This window comes from Poecilia mexicana, unplaced genomic scaffold (genome assembly GCF_051168715.1).
Source record: "Poecilia mexicana isolate PSO_F unplaced genomic scaffold, ASM5116871v1 scaffold_3, whole genome shotgun sequence".
NCBI classification, from domain to species: Eukaryota; Metazoa; Chordata; class Actinopteri; order Cyprinodontiformes; family Poeciliidae; genus Poecilia; species Poecilia mexicana.
Genome location: NW_028263372.1, coordinates 10,147,134 through 10,161,435, shown reverse-complemented (window position 1 = coordinate 10,161,435; position 14,302 = coordinate 10,147,134). Strand labels below are relative to the sequence as shown.

The window sequence follows — 14,302 nt, the reverse complement described above, 5'->3', positions numbered from 1 at the left end:
CGATAACAGTTTGTTCATTTTCCAGAATGAATGAATGAATTTCAAAAATATGAGTTGAGTTTTTTTTTTTTATTTCCACACACATCCCTTGATGTCAGCCTGTTTTATTCACTCCACAGCTGGTCTTGGTGGGTGATTTTGAATGTCATCCTGTCAAAGTACCCATTTGTGTCACAGTTTAACCATCTACTTATTTATTTGTGGTGAAATAGAACTGGGAGCTTACCCTCTTTCTTCATTATTTCAACAACCCTGTGCAATGAGCCAGTACCACTGGCAGCAAGCTCGCTCTGTTTAGCCCGCTTTAATTGAACTCTGGTTTGTTTGCCTGGAAAGTCCGGTTTCTTTGGGAGGTAAAATTCTGATGCAGACCAAAAAAAAAAAAAAAAAAAAAAAGCACACTCTGATCTGCCTAATCAAGGTCTCGGCTCGGCTGAGGTTAACTCTGGAGCAGTAGGAGACCGCTCCTAAAGCAGAAAGCAGATTACAGTAAAGGGCATTCTGGGTAAATACAACCAAAACAAACGGTCTTGTCCATGGTGATGATGTAAAAACTAACCTCCCAGTTGATGGGGATTCTGGTGTTGTTGCATGTTCCAGTTCATGCCAAGCATGCGCTTTGCTTCTTGGATTGTTCCTGATCATCTTCACCAATTACATTTCATTTGACCCAGATAATGACCCCAAACACCCAACCAAATGAGTTTTGAAACGGTTCAGCAGGCTACCATTAAGCTTTTGGAACCCTTGAAGACTTTTTGATCAATACTTAAAAGTCACATCTTTGTGCCGGAAAAGAACAAAAAAAGAATTCTGCCTATTCCGCAGTAACGAGTAGTCAAATATCCAGCCAGAATAAGACCAGAAACTTTTTTGTGGACATGTACTCAGAATTATTGCATGTGCATGTTTAAACTTTAATGGACTATAAAGTGAAACCTGTGCACCTGGTACATGTATGACTAAACTTTTCATCACAACTATAATGCCTGAGTTAGCTTTAGAGGAAAAACGTTGTTTCTCCCAACCTGAGAAAGATCAGCTGCTCGTGTCCTTGTCGCAGCCATCACAGTTCATCGTCCGCATGCAAGCATTAGTTCAAGAGTTGACCAAATGACTCCGGGCCTTCGCTGCCAGAGATAATGAAAGCATTACATTTCAGATTTGGCTTTGCCGCTTGTTTTGTGCGAGCTTTTTAGACATAATACACGTTTTAAATGGGAACATTGCATACAGCTAATTTGTTTTGGCGTCCCGCTGTGCTCTGTTCTGCCCCGTCTACATTTTGCGCGGGGCTCTCACATGCGTACAGAGTGTTCCCGCCTGAGTCTGCAATGTTTTCCAAAGAGATTAAAGAATACGGTGTTCTCTGCATGCAGAGCGGGAAGCCGTCAGTCGTGGCATCGTTTTGTCTGGACGCAGCTCACATGTGAGTCAGCCAGGAACTGTGAGGCTGAGCTCTTCCGCCGCGGGAGGACGAAGACAGGACAGATAAAATAACATAAAACAACGACGACGACAAAAAAAATGAAATTAGTGTAAGTCTGTGGCGGAGAAATGGGGGAAACAATTCATGTGTGTTGTGTGTGTGTTTACTGCAATTCTGGTTCAATTATCCTTGTCCAAATTGAATTTGTGATGGGACCATCTAACCTTGTCGGAGGTACTTGGCCTGATCCAACACACAATCCACTGTTTTGTAGTCCACCTTATTCTGAATGTCCTGTATTAGTTGAATAAAGCCCGCTGCCTTGGCAACCGCAGCCATAAACACATTATCCCGACAATGTCATATTTCTCTTCAATAATTGTTGCTGTAAGAGCAGATTTGATGTTGGTTTTCTGTCAGCGTTGCAAATAGAAATACCTCAAGAGTTCATTGGCAGCTCAGGTTTACATTCAGTTAAAGTAACATAATGAGTGTGTGCTTAATTTGCAACTAACGTTTATGGTTAATTGCGAAACTAACCATATACAGTTTTTTTTTTGTTTTGCATGTTTACATTTTTGTACACACCACAACCAAAAACTTCAACGTATTTCAATGGGAATTTATGTCATAGAAGCATCAACATAGCGGATAGCTGTGAGTGAAAGAAAAATAAAAACTGAATCTTACCAGATGAGACAAAAACTGAACCTGCATGAAAAAAAATAGTTTGAATGAATCTCGCCGTGGTAGAGGCAGCGTCATGCTGTGGGAAACAGGAACAGTTAGAACTGACGGGAAGATGAATGGAGCTAAATACAAGATAATCCTGGAAGGAACCTGCAAAAGATTTGGGAGTGGAGTGGATATCCATCTCTCAGCAGGACAACGACCTTCACTGGAAGGGCTACAATGGCCTAGTCCAAGGCCCTGCAGCCTTCCGTCGAAAACAGCCATTTTGCTCTCAGTCTAATTAAATAAAACTTTACTTAGGATGGTAAATGTTTGATCATCTTTTGAAAAACAAAGGGAGATTATAATTTTTGCTATATCTACTATATAAAATGTGTTCTAATGTTCAAAGAACTATTATTTTATTTCTGTTTTTAGGTTTTAAACAAAGAAACATGCAAAGCAAAAATTGCAACGAAGTGGGTTTATATATTTTCTTCTATGGGATGTTGATATTACTTGAAAATGCAAACAAACCTCTTATATCCTCTTGAGTTTACATATTTGTACCTAAAAACCATTACAGGGTATTTTGGAGTCATTCTTTTGTGAGTATTTAGTGCAAATGTTCCATCAAAAGAATCTGAAAAAACTGTCATAACCTGTGTTTGTTATTATATCTCTATTTAAATAATCAGGTGCTTCTTTATGACTTTGTGACAAAGTTATTAAGAGCCACTGTGAAAGGTTTAAAGAGCCACTTGCGGCTCCGGAGCTGCAGATTGCAGCCACAAGGGTCAAAGCCCCGACCAAAATCCAATTCCGAATTTGGTTGCCAAAAGAGTAAACTTGACAAATAGGTAAAATCTTTATTGTCTGGAGATTCTTGGCTCTACATTTGTAAAGAAATTTTGCAAGCTTTTAAGAAAAACAATAAGTAAATCTGGGGCCGGTGAGACAAACTCAGCGTTGTATGGAAAGATGTTTCCTGGATGTGACGCAGGTCTGACTGTAGAAACTGGATTCTGTAGCTCTCATATGAACCAAAGTAACAACAGGAGAAGGTCTCAGCTTACAATCCAAAGCTGACATCAGAGTCTAAACAAATAATTCGGAACAACAGAGCTGATCCTCAGGGATCAAGCTGCTTAGGTCACATTAAAGAAACAGCGAATTGGAGTCGTAAAATTCACTCACACCTGCTTTGACTTTCTAAAATCAATAACTTGGTGTTGTTTTCACTGAGTTCCACCCAGCTGCATGTCAGTGAAATTCAGCCCAACCGAATCTCCACCCTTGTCAGACGGCGATTTGCGTGTTCTGCAATCGACCGGGTAAAACATCTGCACTCCTGGAGGAGTGATCTCAGCTCTCACGTGTCTTCTTTTGGCCCAGCGACTGTTTCTTCACAGGCGTGCCAGTGAGGGGTTCAAGTAAAGGCTGAAATCGTGGATTCTTTACAAAAAATAAAGATCCTGCAGTGTAATGACTCTACCGGGCCTTTGACTGGGACAGCATGGTTTGGCGAGGAGGAAAAGAACTGAGTTTTTTCCAAGTGGTTCTGGTGAAAATCAAAGATGAAATATCTGAAAAAAAAAAAACTTGGAGTTTTATGATGTTATACTTGTTAGAGGACGTAAAATTATTAAATATCCGAATATGTTTTTAATATAATAAATATCGGGTTTTACTGCACCAGAAAAGGAGCTCTCATTGAGTCTCTCAGAGGGACAGTAATTTAAAGCAGACTGTCAAATAGATTAAAAAATGACTCAGCAAAGACTAAATGAGACATCTTCCTTGGCTTTCTCCATACAATGAAATCCTTAAGAAAATCTTTAAAGTGAACTAAAGAGGTTCTGGGCCTTTGACTGGGACCTAAAGAGATTCACCTTAAAGTGAACCTGGATGATGGCGGTGAAATGAGACTGAGAGAAATGTTGCACATGTTCAGTTTGGCATCTTCCGTCTCACTTCAGCGCTTCCAAGTCTTCATGATCGGCGTCGACGACGGTGCAGCCACTGTAAACCGACTCAAATGTTGGAGAAAACATTCCTTCACTTTACCGATGGCCTCTCTGCCAGCTCATGAATCATCTGTCATGTGTGGAGACAACATGTCGGAAAATAGCTCAGGTTCGATCAGACTGGATGGAAAGTTTCTGTTAACATCGATTAAGTCCCACTGCAGGGTCTCTGTCGGTTTCACCGACACAAATTAGAGATATTTTAAGACCTTTTTTAAGACCATCATGAATGAAATTTAAGTCCTGTATCAAAAGAGGAATGTGCAAAAGAAAACTGAATATTTTATTTAGTTGTAGAGCCACGTTTTGTTTTGCACAGAGTGCACTGGTAGGCAACAGAACCCGGTAACGCAAAAAGGTTAGCTAGCTAGCAAGGGTGCATTAGCAGCTAGCTGGTGGTAGCCTAAACAGCCTGGAGTCACAGAATGTAATAAAGATGTCTGGAGGCGTCTCAATCTTTTGCCTGACAGAGAAGTCTCATGAACAAAATAAAATACATCAAATTTAGAAGATTAAATTGTCCTGCCATAAAAAATTTTAAACCTGTTTTGATGTATTTAAGATCAACTTGCATACCTTCAACTTTCAGAAATATTGGCCAAAGTCATTATTTGACAAAAGGGATTTAAAAAAAAATCACTTTTCACAAAAAAAAAAAAAAAAGGTAATTATTTTAGGAAGGTGTTGATATTTTCTAATGAATTTAAGACATTCTAAGGCCTCATTTTTAAGACATTTTAAGGACTTGTAAACACCCTACACACTGGGGTAGATCTGGACTTTGACTGGGCCATCCTAACACAAGAATGGGATTTAAAGTAAACCATTCCATTGTAGCTCTGGTTGTATGCTTACAGGTACTAAAAACTGCTGGGTTATTTTCATAACCCATCTGCCGGGTGGAAGCTGTTGGGTCGCATTGGATTAGTTTGACCAAACATTGGGTCAAAAATCATAACTCCAAGAGTTAGGTCAACAATATGCCAGAACTTTACAGTTTGACTAATTCTGTTGGGTCATGGGTTGGGTAGATATAATCAAATATTGGATCCAAATTTTACCCAATTGGTTGGGCCAAACCTTAGAAGAAGCCACGCCCCCTTCACAAACCTCCACTTTCAACAAGACTGTGATCTTCAGCTATCGCTGCACTTCTCCTCTACTTTAGGGTCCTTCTTGTAGTAATTACAGTAATTACCAGAAATCTGGGAACAGCCAAATATTTATACAACCATTTTACAACTGAAGCTAAACTGATTTGGCAAGAAGGCCAAAACAACATGTTGGAAGTGTTGACACATACACACGCGCACAAACACACACACAAAAACCCAACTCAGTTAAATATAGCGGAATATTTCAGGAAAAACACAGCGCCGTCTGAACCTTCTGCAGACATGGCCGACAGCAAGAAGAACAGCCGTCATGAACACAACCTCTGCAGAAGCCAAAAAAAAAAAAAAAAAAAAAAAATAGAAAATGCAGTCAACATTGTGAAAATTACCAGGTGGTGATAATTCCGCTGGCGGACGAAAATAGCTTGCTTTAAGCAGGATGTTGTCACAGAAAGCAGCTGTGGGGGGAAAACAAGTCATGGGCAGACGTCCTGCGGTGCCCTGTGTCGCCACCAGCCCAATAAAGTGACCGCAGTTGTTTGACATGCTGCTCTAACAGGCTGCTGCAGCCGACACGCTTCAGCACGCAACAAGCCGTGGCTGTTTTGTCAGAAAAGCCTCACCGTTTGCAGGCGTTAGCTGCAACGTTTCAAGGCTCCAGCAGCTTTCATGGAGTCGTTTCTTTTTTTGTTTTGTTTTTTTTAAACGACCTCCTTTCCAGATTGTAGGAGTGAAATCTCAACCATGTGCCGAGAACAGAAAAACAACCAGGCAATTTGGGATGTTGTGTAGCCATGCAGCCGACGCAGCTCTGAGGGATGGAAAGTAGATTTGGGAGAGTTTGACGACTTAAGGCTTTTCGCAGCTCCAGTGAGAAGCTGAGAGATACAAAATCTCTTGCTAAGTTTCCTGGCATTTAGCAAATAGAAAATGTTTTGGTGATCGTAATTGACCTAAAACAAGAAAAGTTTGGTCTTTTTATCCTCAGATTAGAGGTGGGGGTGGATTGATTCAAAATACCAAGTATTGGTATCGGATTGATATCAGTTTGGGAAAATTGATACTTTTGAGGAATTACAATATAAAATAAATGTAAACTTCAAGAGGGATTCTGAAGCTAATCTACATCAGGAAAAATTGTATTTTGATTTTCTCTCAAATTATATACTTTTTGCACTTTGTCTTAGGAAAAAATTGCACACAAATGATTTTTGTTATTTTTTTCTGTTTATAATGTTAGTATGTTATTGTTTTATTTTGTGGACACCTTTAAACTTTGTCTAAATTCAAAATAGTTTTGAATTGATCAGAAATAATTCAAGGGAAAAACAACAGAAAAAGCAGAAGGTCAGAATTGTGATGATATATCAAACTTAAATAATAAAAAGATATCGGTATTTATATCGTTTTTTATCTGTAATCGGATTGATACAAAAACAATATACACCCCTCTACTTCTGAGTCCTGACTGTGAAAAAAAAATTAAAAATTGCATAACTTTTTTGTCTTATATACAAGAAAAAGTTTGGTAAATCTGGTTATTCCACTAAAGCCTTCACTGCCTGCAGGTTTTGTGTCTTCTGCTGCAGAAGATATTTTTACAACAATGCATGAGCACCATAAATCAGCACAAATCTGTTGAATTGTTCAAAAATTAGACCTATAAGACCGTGATCAACGACCGGCTGTCGTGAGGACAGTATGGACTGTTTGAAAAAGACTCTGACCTCGAAACGTCGAAAATAAAACGTAAAGGAAAACAAAGATAATTTGGGACTTTTAGCCTAAAAGCCATCAGGGATACACAGAGCTGCGCACCAGAGCGGGCTTTCAGCATATAATTACGTTCTGAAAAGACGGCGTTTTTCACTCAAATAGCCCGTTGGCAACACCGCTGCAGCAGCAGTTTGATTACTCATTGTGTTCACACAGCAATTACGTCCTTAAAATACAGTATTCACCTTTCAAAAGGGAACCCAACCCGTCATTCTCTCTCCTCCTATAGATAACTTCCACCTCTGAAGCTACATTTTAAGGCTTCTTTTTTGCCTGAGCTACTGTATAGACATGTGGAGTGGATTTCAGTCAGTCTCTCCTCCATCTATTGCTTAGATTGATAGATTTACACACTTACACACACACTCATCTAAAAAAAAGTGTAAAATTCAAAATTTGTTGTCACTCGTTCCAGAAAGTGAAACTTGTACAGTATGTTATATAGACTCACTAGACATAGAGTGAAATATTTTAAGAGTTTATTTTTATTATTTTATGATCATGGCTTACAGATAATAGAAAATCTAAAATTCAACATCTCAGAAATTTAGGATGCTTCGAAAAATACATCCTACATACGGATTGTACAGCTAAAGAAGCTGGTTGATCACAGAGGAGCGCCGCATCGAAGCATAATCAAAGAAAGTTGAGTGGAAGGAAAAAGTGTGTTTGGAGAAGGTGCCCCAAAATATCAAAATGTTCACAATGTGGTAATTTTTCTGATTCCAAATCTTTAGGGCTTGCTAAAGATTTTACGACCCACCAACTTTTTAACCCATATCAAGGAAGCCATAGTTTAAAGAGAGCAGTAAGAAGCCATGTTGGAAGTTTGCCATAAAGCTATATAAGAGAAACTGTAAGAATGTGAGAGATTCAGTTCTCTGGTCAGATGAGACCAAAATTCAAGTTTTTGGGCTTGCACAGGACTGCACTAAATACAGGGCAATCGTGGTAGAATACAGTGAGAGACTGAAATAGAAATAGATTCAGCTTTATGCTGGACGTAAACATATAGACAGAGCTTAACATGGATCCTGGGCAAGACTTGACAATTAAATCAGACTGAACTTCCAAAGAGGAAAGAATGGGGAAAGCCCTGTAAAGCTACCAAAAGGAAAAAGAACTGCAACTGCAATGGCAGCAAAAAGTGGTTCTACAAATGAATTATTCAGGAGGGTGAATAAAAAAAATGCAAAAAACATTGTTTAGAAATATCTTTTTGAATAGATTTGGGACTATCCATTGATTTCCTTTCTTCTTCACAAGTACGCACTGCTTTGTGTTTGTCTGTCACCTAAAATCCCAATGAAATACCACGAGGTTCATGACTGTGACATGACGATATGTGAGAAAGTTCAAGGTGTATGAATACTTCTGCAAGGCTTTGCAAACTATGGAAATGCAAATTCACAAAGTGTTCAGTGGCTTATTACAATATTGACTCAGTCTGACAGTTTAGGAGCCAGACGGAAAATAATAACACAATACCAAGAGTGGTAAGAAACATCCTGTTGTCTTCCTGTTACAGGGATCCCATTTTCTCTTGAATCCTGAGGACCAACATGGAAACATTCTGCTTCCTACCAGATGGTTTCAGATAACTGCTATTTGTGTTTATGAAAACACAAATAGCATTAACATTTGTTTTGTGCTATTTGTAAATCAGTTATTTGTAAAATGACTCAGAACAATTTTATCCAATATTTAAAATGCAGACGCTCCGGTGCGTTTAGTCCCTTATTTTCTAAACGTATTTGAGTAAAGTGCGCCACCTGTTGGCCGTTTAAAATATATATATTTACACTCCACAGAATGTGGGCTGAATACGTGATGCATAACCAATTTTATTTTGAAATTTCTACTCATTGTTGTGCAACTAAGACTGTTTTCGAAATGGGTTGGCTAAACACCACAGTCTGGTTCTAAGCTGGACTGGATGCTTACTGTGGACATTTTCCATGACTGATGCTGGGCTCTTTCATGTGTTAAACTTTGTTTATTCTGTCGTGTAAAGTTCATCATTTTGTAGAAATCAGTTATTCCTTAAAGTTTTCTCATCCCCCCCAACCCCCTTAAAACAGCCAAATTTTGCTGATCATGAATGATTTGTAAAGGCACAAAAATGGAAGATCATCCAATGAGGTAAATACTTTTCATAGGCACGGTACTGCCTGCAACTTTCCAGGCCCATTTGTGACCCAATCGCTACATCTACAGGATGCATGGGGTAATTACAAGGGCTACTTGTGTATTTATTTGATTACTTCTGTATGACAATTAGTGGATCGCCATTCTTTTAGCAGGGAAGTAAAAAATAAATAAATAAAAACTAAAGGACTCAAAGGGTTAGGTACCTTTTGTGAGCGATTTTATTTTTTAATAGTTAGAAGTTGACGTCATTACATCATAACACTAAATAATAAAAATACCTACGCTTCAGTTTGTTACTTAAAACTAGAAAATATATTTTCCTTTCCCCTCTGGTACGTGGATTTCCGTCAGACACACCAACAAACAGAACCCTTGGAAAAAGCTGTGGATGTGTCAAAGGGAGGACTCCTTTCCAATCAGACGGGAGGTGAATCGGGTAGAAATATTTAGTGGGAGGAGTTTTCTGCGGAGAACCCTGGCGAGAATCAAAAAAGAAAATTAAATGTTGTTGTAGCTCAGATTCTTCAAAGATTTATTGCAGATGACTGATTACTGTTGGCAGGAATTATCTTTTGTAGTGGTCTGTATTACAGCAAATTTGAAGAAGCCTCTGATTGATGATACTATGTTTTCTCAAGATGGTTTCATGAAGAGGATGGTCAGAGTTGCTCATAATTTTCTTAATTTTATAAAGAATTCTCCATCATTTCTGTCTTCTCTCACCTGATTGGCCTAGTTATGCTAGATAATCATCCATAATAATATACACATTCCTTAATCTCTGTCTAAATAAGATGTGACTTTCTGATCAAGTCATCATCATGTCCTCACCTTTTCCACAATCTGTTGCAACCAGTAGATCAGCAGGTGGAGCAGGTCTTTAATTGTTGGTCAACTCAAGTCATGTAACATGAGTTGACGAAGAAATAAGGAGGATGGGGGCGGGGGGGGGTCATTCTGGTCCGCCTTAAAGATGGTCATGTCTTATAAAATGGATGGGTAAGGTAAGAATGTGACATTAGTTGACGGACACTGAGTCATCGAGTTAAAAGGTTAATATGGTTGTTTCAAATCCCACCACCCTCAGCGCACCGATTACCTCACCGGATGACAAATGATGCGCACCCACACGATTACAGACTTGGCGCATGCGCAGCGGTCGTGTTTGTATGGAATGTTCTGGTGTCTGTGTGACAGCAGCCACAGTGAGGCGCAACCACAGCGGAGGAAGCCAGTGGACGACGACAAGGGAGCTAGCGGCCCTTTGGCTGAGCTTATCTGGATTTTGGGCGAAAGACACATAGGGTGCTAAAATGACCAGTGAGTATCGACAAATAATTCCACTTTTAGGCAAATTTCTGGACTGCGTGTGGCCTCTCTTTGGCTACTGATCGACCTTGGTTCCATCTATTTCAGAAAATAGACGTCCCCGAACCAGTGTATCTAACGTTCTGTCATGGTATTTGTTTGGACATTTTTATTTATATTTAAAGCCAATGCCGTGCTGTCTATGATTAGTTTACTTGAAGCGAGTCTTGATTTAAAGTGTGTTCCACCTGACCGTGTGTTACATAAGAGGTGTCTTTCATTGTCTGTGGGTCAGTGGAATGTCTGTTCCGGTTGTTAGCCTGAGCCCTAGCTTACAGCACGAACGGGTTTCGTTTGTTTTCTCGCTTCATTAGAAGCAAGTGGCGTGAATAGCGAACAGGACGTCAGCAATGTGGGCAGAGGTGATCTTGAAACTGCTCTAGAGTGGTTCTAGCATTGTTACGCTTCATTAATAACCCCGCTGGTTGCGACAAAGCGCTGGTGGATGCATTTCTTCCTTAGGCGCTGTTCTTTGGCTGCTGCTCCGCAGCGCCGCTCTGCCACGTCGGCTTCTTCAACTTGAAGTCCCATTACATATTTTATCTATCAATCCTATTTTCTATGCTATTCAAACAAATTATTAAATAAAGAGTTTTAGGACACTATGTATTTTTTTAATTAGCGCTTTAAAGGACCGTACACCCTGAGGTGTGTGTTACTGATGTGCCGCTGCTTTTTGTCCGACCCGCAGGAGGCAACCAGCGCGAGCTTGCACGCCAGAAGGCTGCCAAGAAGCAGACCGAGCAGAGCAAAGGCAAGCGGAACGAGGACGGGCTTTCCGCTGCTGCCAGGAAACAACGGTGAGCACCGGGAGCAACAGCTTCGGGACTTTGTTTATGTTTTGCAAAATGAATGTAGGTTGTATATTTACTTTAGTTATGTCCTAAATTTGGAAGTCAGTTGCTGCTTTTGTTTCCCCTTATACTTTTTTTTTTTTAAATTAATTTATTGTTGTAGTTTTCTAAGAAACGCCATCACAACCATCTGTTTCCGTAGATTCGTCCACACTGTCAATGTTTTGGTGTTAAAATCAAACGTACCGACTAAAGTAACAATTGAATCTACAAAATACGGAGAATTTTTGTCTTTGTTTTTGTCGGGAATTTCAGTATTTTGATGTTAGAAATACACTTTCAACAGTGTTTTGTATGTTATCGTTCTGGATAAAGATTTTGGGTATAATGGCACGTTGAAAAATGACTGTTGGATGGATAGATATAAACTATTTAAGGTCCAACTAATAGAACAAAATAAACAACCATTTTTTTTTATCTTACCTTTGTTTATTCAGATATGTATTTTTGTAACAGAATGTGCTGCACACTCTTTTACAGATGTTTTGTTTTTGTTCTGTTTTGTATTTGACTTGCCAGTTACTTTCTTTAAATGGGATTATTTTTAGTTTTGATTTCCTGAAATCCAGACATTTATTTGCTTTAAACTTAACTCTGACTTGTATGTTTAATAAATTCTGGCTTTGAAAGCACAAATTCAAACAGTTGGTAAAAGTCTTGTTTGATTCATGTATCGCAGTTCTCTTAATAACTTCAACTAATTTGGAGATGGTTTTTTTCTGTCGTAGGGATGCAGAAATTATGCAACAGAAGCAGAAAAAAGCAAACGAAGCAGGGAAAGCAGGCTCGAAGTCCAAGTGAAAAATGACACGGAAGAAGAATTAAACTCACTGTTTTTGAGAACATCACTTGTTCAGCATTCTTTCCTGATATTTATAAGAATGGATCTGTCAGTTTTGTCTAGACTCGAGAATCCAGGATCCACCAAATCTACCTGTGGCAAAAACGATCGCTTGTCGGAGTTACTTTCCATGGTTAAATTAAACAAACGCATGGGTTAAGCCTTACCCCTGTAAGCGGTGCTGCGTGCAGAGCACCATCAGCGGCGTAAGCAGGATGAAGTGGAGCAACTCTTGATGTAAAAGCATCTGTGTAACAGTTGTGTATTTTTGTACAAAAAAAGTGTCCCTTTCTGATTTCAAATAAAGTGTATCTTTTTAGTTCATGCTTACTTATTCTGAATGTTTGTGGTTGGAGTTTGTGTAGCACTTAAGCTCATTCATATAATATAATGAACATGTATCTGGAGTGATATTTTCTTCTTAAAGGAACCTTTGATAAGCTGCATTTAGATAAAATCCATTTTCTCTTCAACTATTCTTTTACATACATAATATAAATAAACGTACCAACACTTAAATTTCCCTTTGAGTGAGTGTGTGTATGCATGGTCGTTTATCTGTGATTTTTTTTTTTTTTTTTTTGTGATATAAAATCAAAAACAGGCATGAAGATTAAGCAAACAAAATGAAATGTGGAGGAAAAAAGATGTTTCCAACCAGAGTCCCTCTGCAGGTACAGATGATGGAACTTATAAACATCCTAGTTTTCAAGTTCTGTCATTGCAGCGACAAATTCCAGTTTTATTTGTGCATATGATCATTTTTTGAACTTTAACTATAGTGTATTTTTTAAAAAGGAAAAAGCACAGTGATATGGGGTGCATTTGTTTGCTCCTGTTGACGGAACAGTTAACTTTTTTTCTAATACAAATGTTAATTGAAAATAATTAGGTTAGATCTGAGGTAGTACAAATAATACATTATTAGACTGATAAGCATTTTGACCATCTCCAAGCTGCATTAAACATATGCAAATACTTGAATTACACATATCAGGTTGTGTTTTCATGCAGTGAAGGGATGTGCAGCTTAGGATGACCAGCAGCCGATAGTGTACATTTATTAATTTTTTTTCTATTTTTCAGTCACTTCAGGCCAGTAAAAATAATAAAAAAGTTTTAAAATGCAAAAAGATTTCCCAAAACATTGGAAATTTCAGATCATATCAGAGGCATTGATGTTTTACTGTTATTAGTAATAAAAATAAAGAACGAGGTGAATGGGTCCACTTTCACCAGCGTGGTGCATGCTGGGTAATAGGGATGGTGTTTAGCTAGTTAGACCTTTTCATGTTGAGGATGGACTCGGAACCAATTCTAACAAAAACGATGTAATAATTATGAATATGGGGCCAGCCAAGTCTAGTTTTGAAATTAAAAAGCATGAGAATAATAGTAGTAGAAATATTTATCAATACCAATTAAGGTTTCAGGTAATATATCAAAGAGTGAAGTCGCGTTACTGTAAGTGAGGGAGATGTAAAATAGATTAAATTAAAGGTGAAGCGGCAGCACATGGCCACTAGGTGGAGACAAACGCTGCAATAAACACAAGTAGTTTTAACAGCAAGCTGGTTGACGTTAAATGCTCTCCTACAGAAGTCAAACGACTCATTCTATGCATACATAATAAATAACACAACAGTAGGAACAGCTAAAGGCAAATTTAGTATCTAAAGATTAATCTTAAGAACAGCAGGAACATGTGATTAAAGCATCAGGTTTGTTCAGAAAAAAAAAAAAGAACAAGATATGAATCCCTTCTCCAGCATGTTTGTGTCCTTCGTTTTCAGATTACAGTGACAAATGTATCTGCTCTCAATCTCAAGCAGAGAGAGCAGGTGAGGATCTGAATAGTGATGAGACAAAATGCAGCATCAGCCAGTAGCGTAAATGGGAGAAAACTCAAATCTGATCCGCTATCATCCGCTGCTCTCTGCTCAGCGCTTTTGCATAAGATCTCATTTAAATTCAAGCGTCAGGAAGACGAGCAGCAGCGTGTGGGTTCTGGCCTGGTGTGTGTGTGTGTGTGTGTTTTCTTTACGCATCAAGCAAGAAACTCAGTGATC

The 14,302-nt window shown here is 38.7% G+C and overlaps 1 protein-coding gene across 1 annotated transcript; it reads left to right on the top strand.

Moving 5' to 3' along the window:
* The first annotated feature begins 10,330 nt into the window (after nucleotides 1-10,330).
* LOC106931420 (small EDRK-rich factor 2-like) lies at nucleotides 10,331-12,552 on the top strand. The gene is made up of 3 exons (XM_015009546.2): nucleotides 10,331-10,490; nucleotides 11,230-11,338; nucleotides 12,121-12,552. The coding sequence occupies exons 1-3, from the start codon at nucleotides 10,484-10,486 to the stop codon at nucleotides 12,191-12,193; spliced, it is 189 nt and encodes a 62-aa protein (XP_014865032.1). The 5' UTR covers nucleotides 10,331-10,483; the 3' UTR covers nucleotides 12,194-12,552.
* Nucleotides 12,553-14,302: the final 1,750 nt, after the last annotated feature.

Coding starts and splice junctions, on each gene's coding strand:
- LOC106931420 (XM_015009546.2), top strand. Junction 11,339..12,120: donor GCTGCTGCCAGGAAACAACG/GTGAGCACCGGG, acceptor TTTCTGTCGTAG/GGATGCAGAAATTATGCAAC.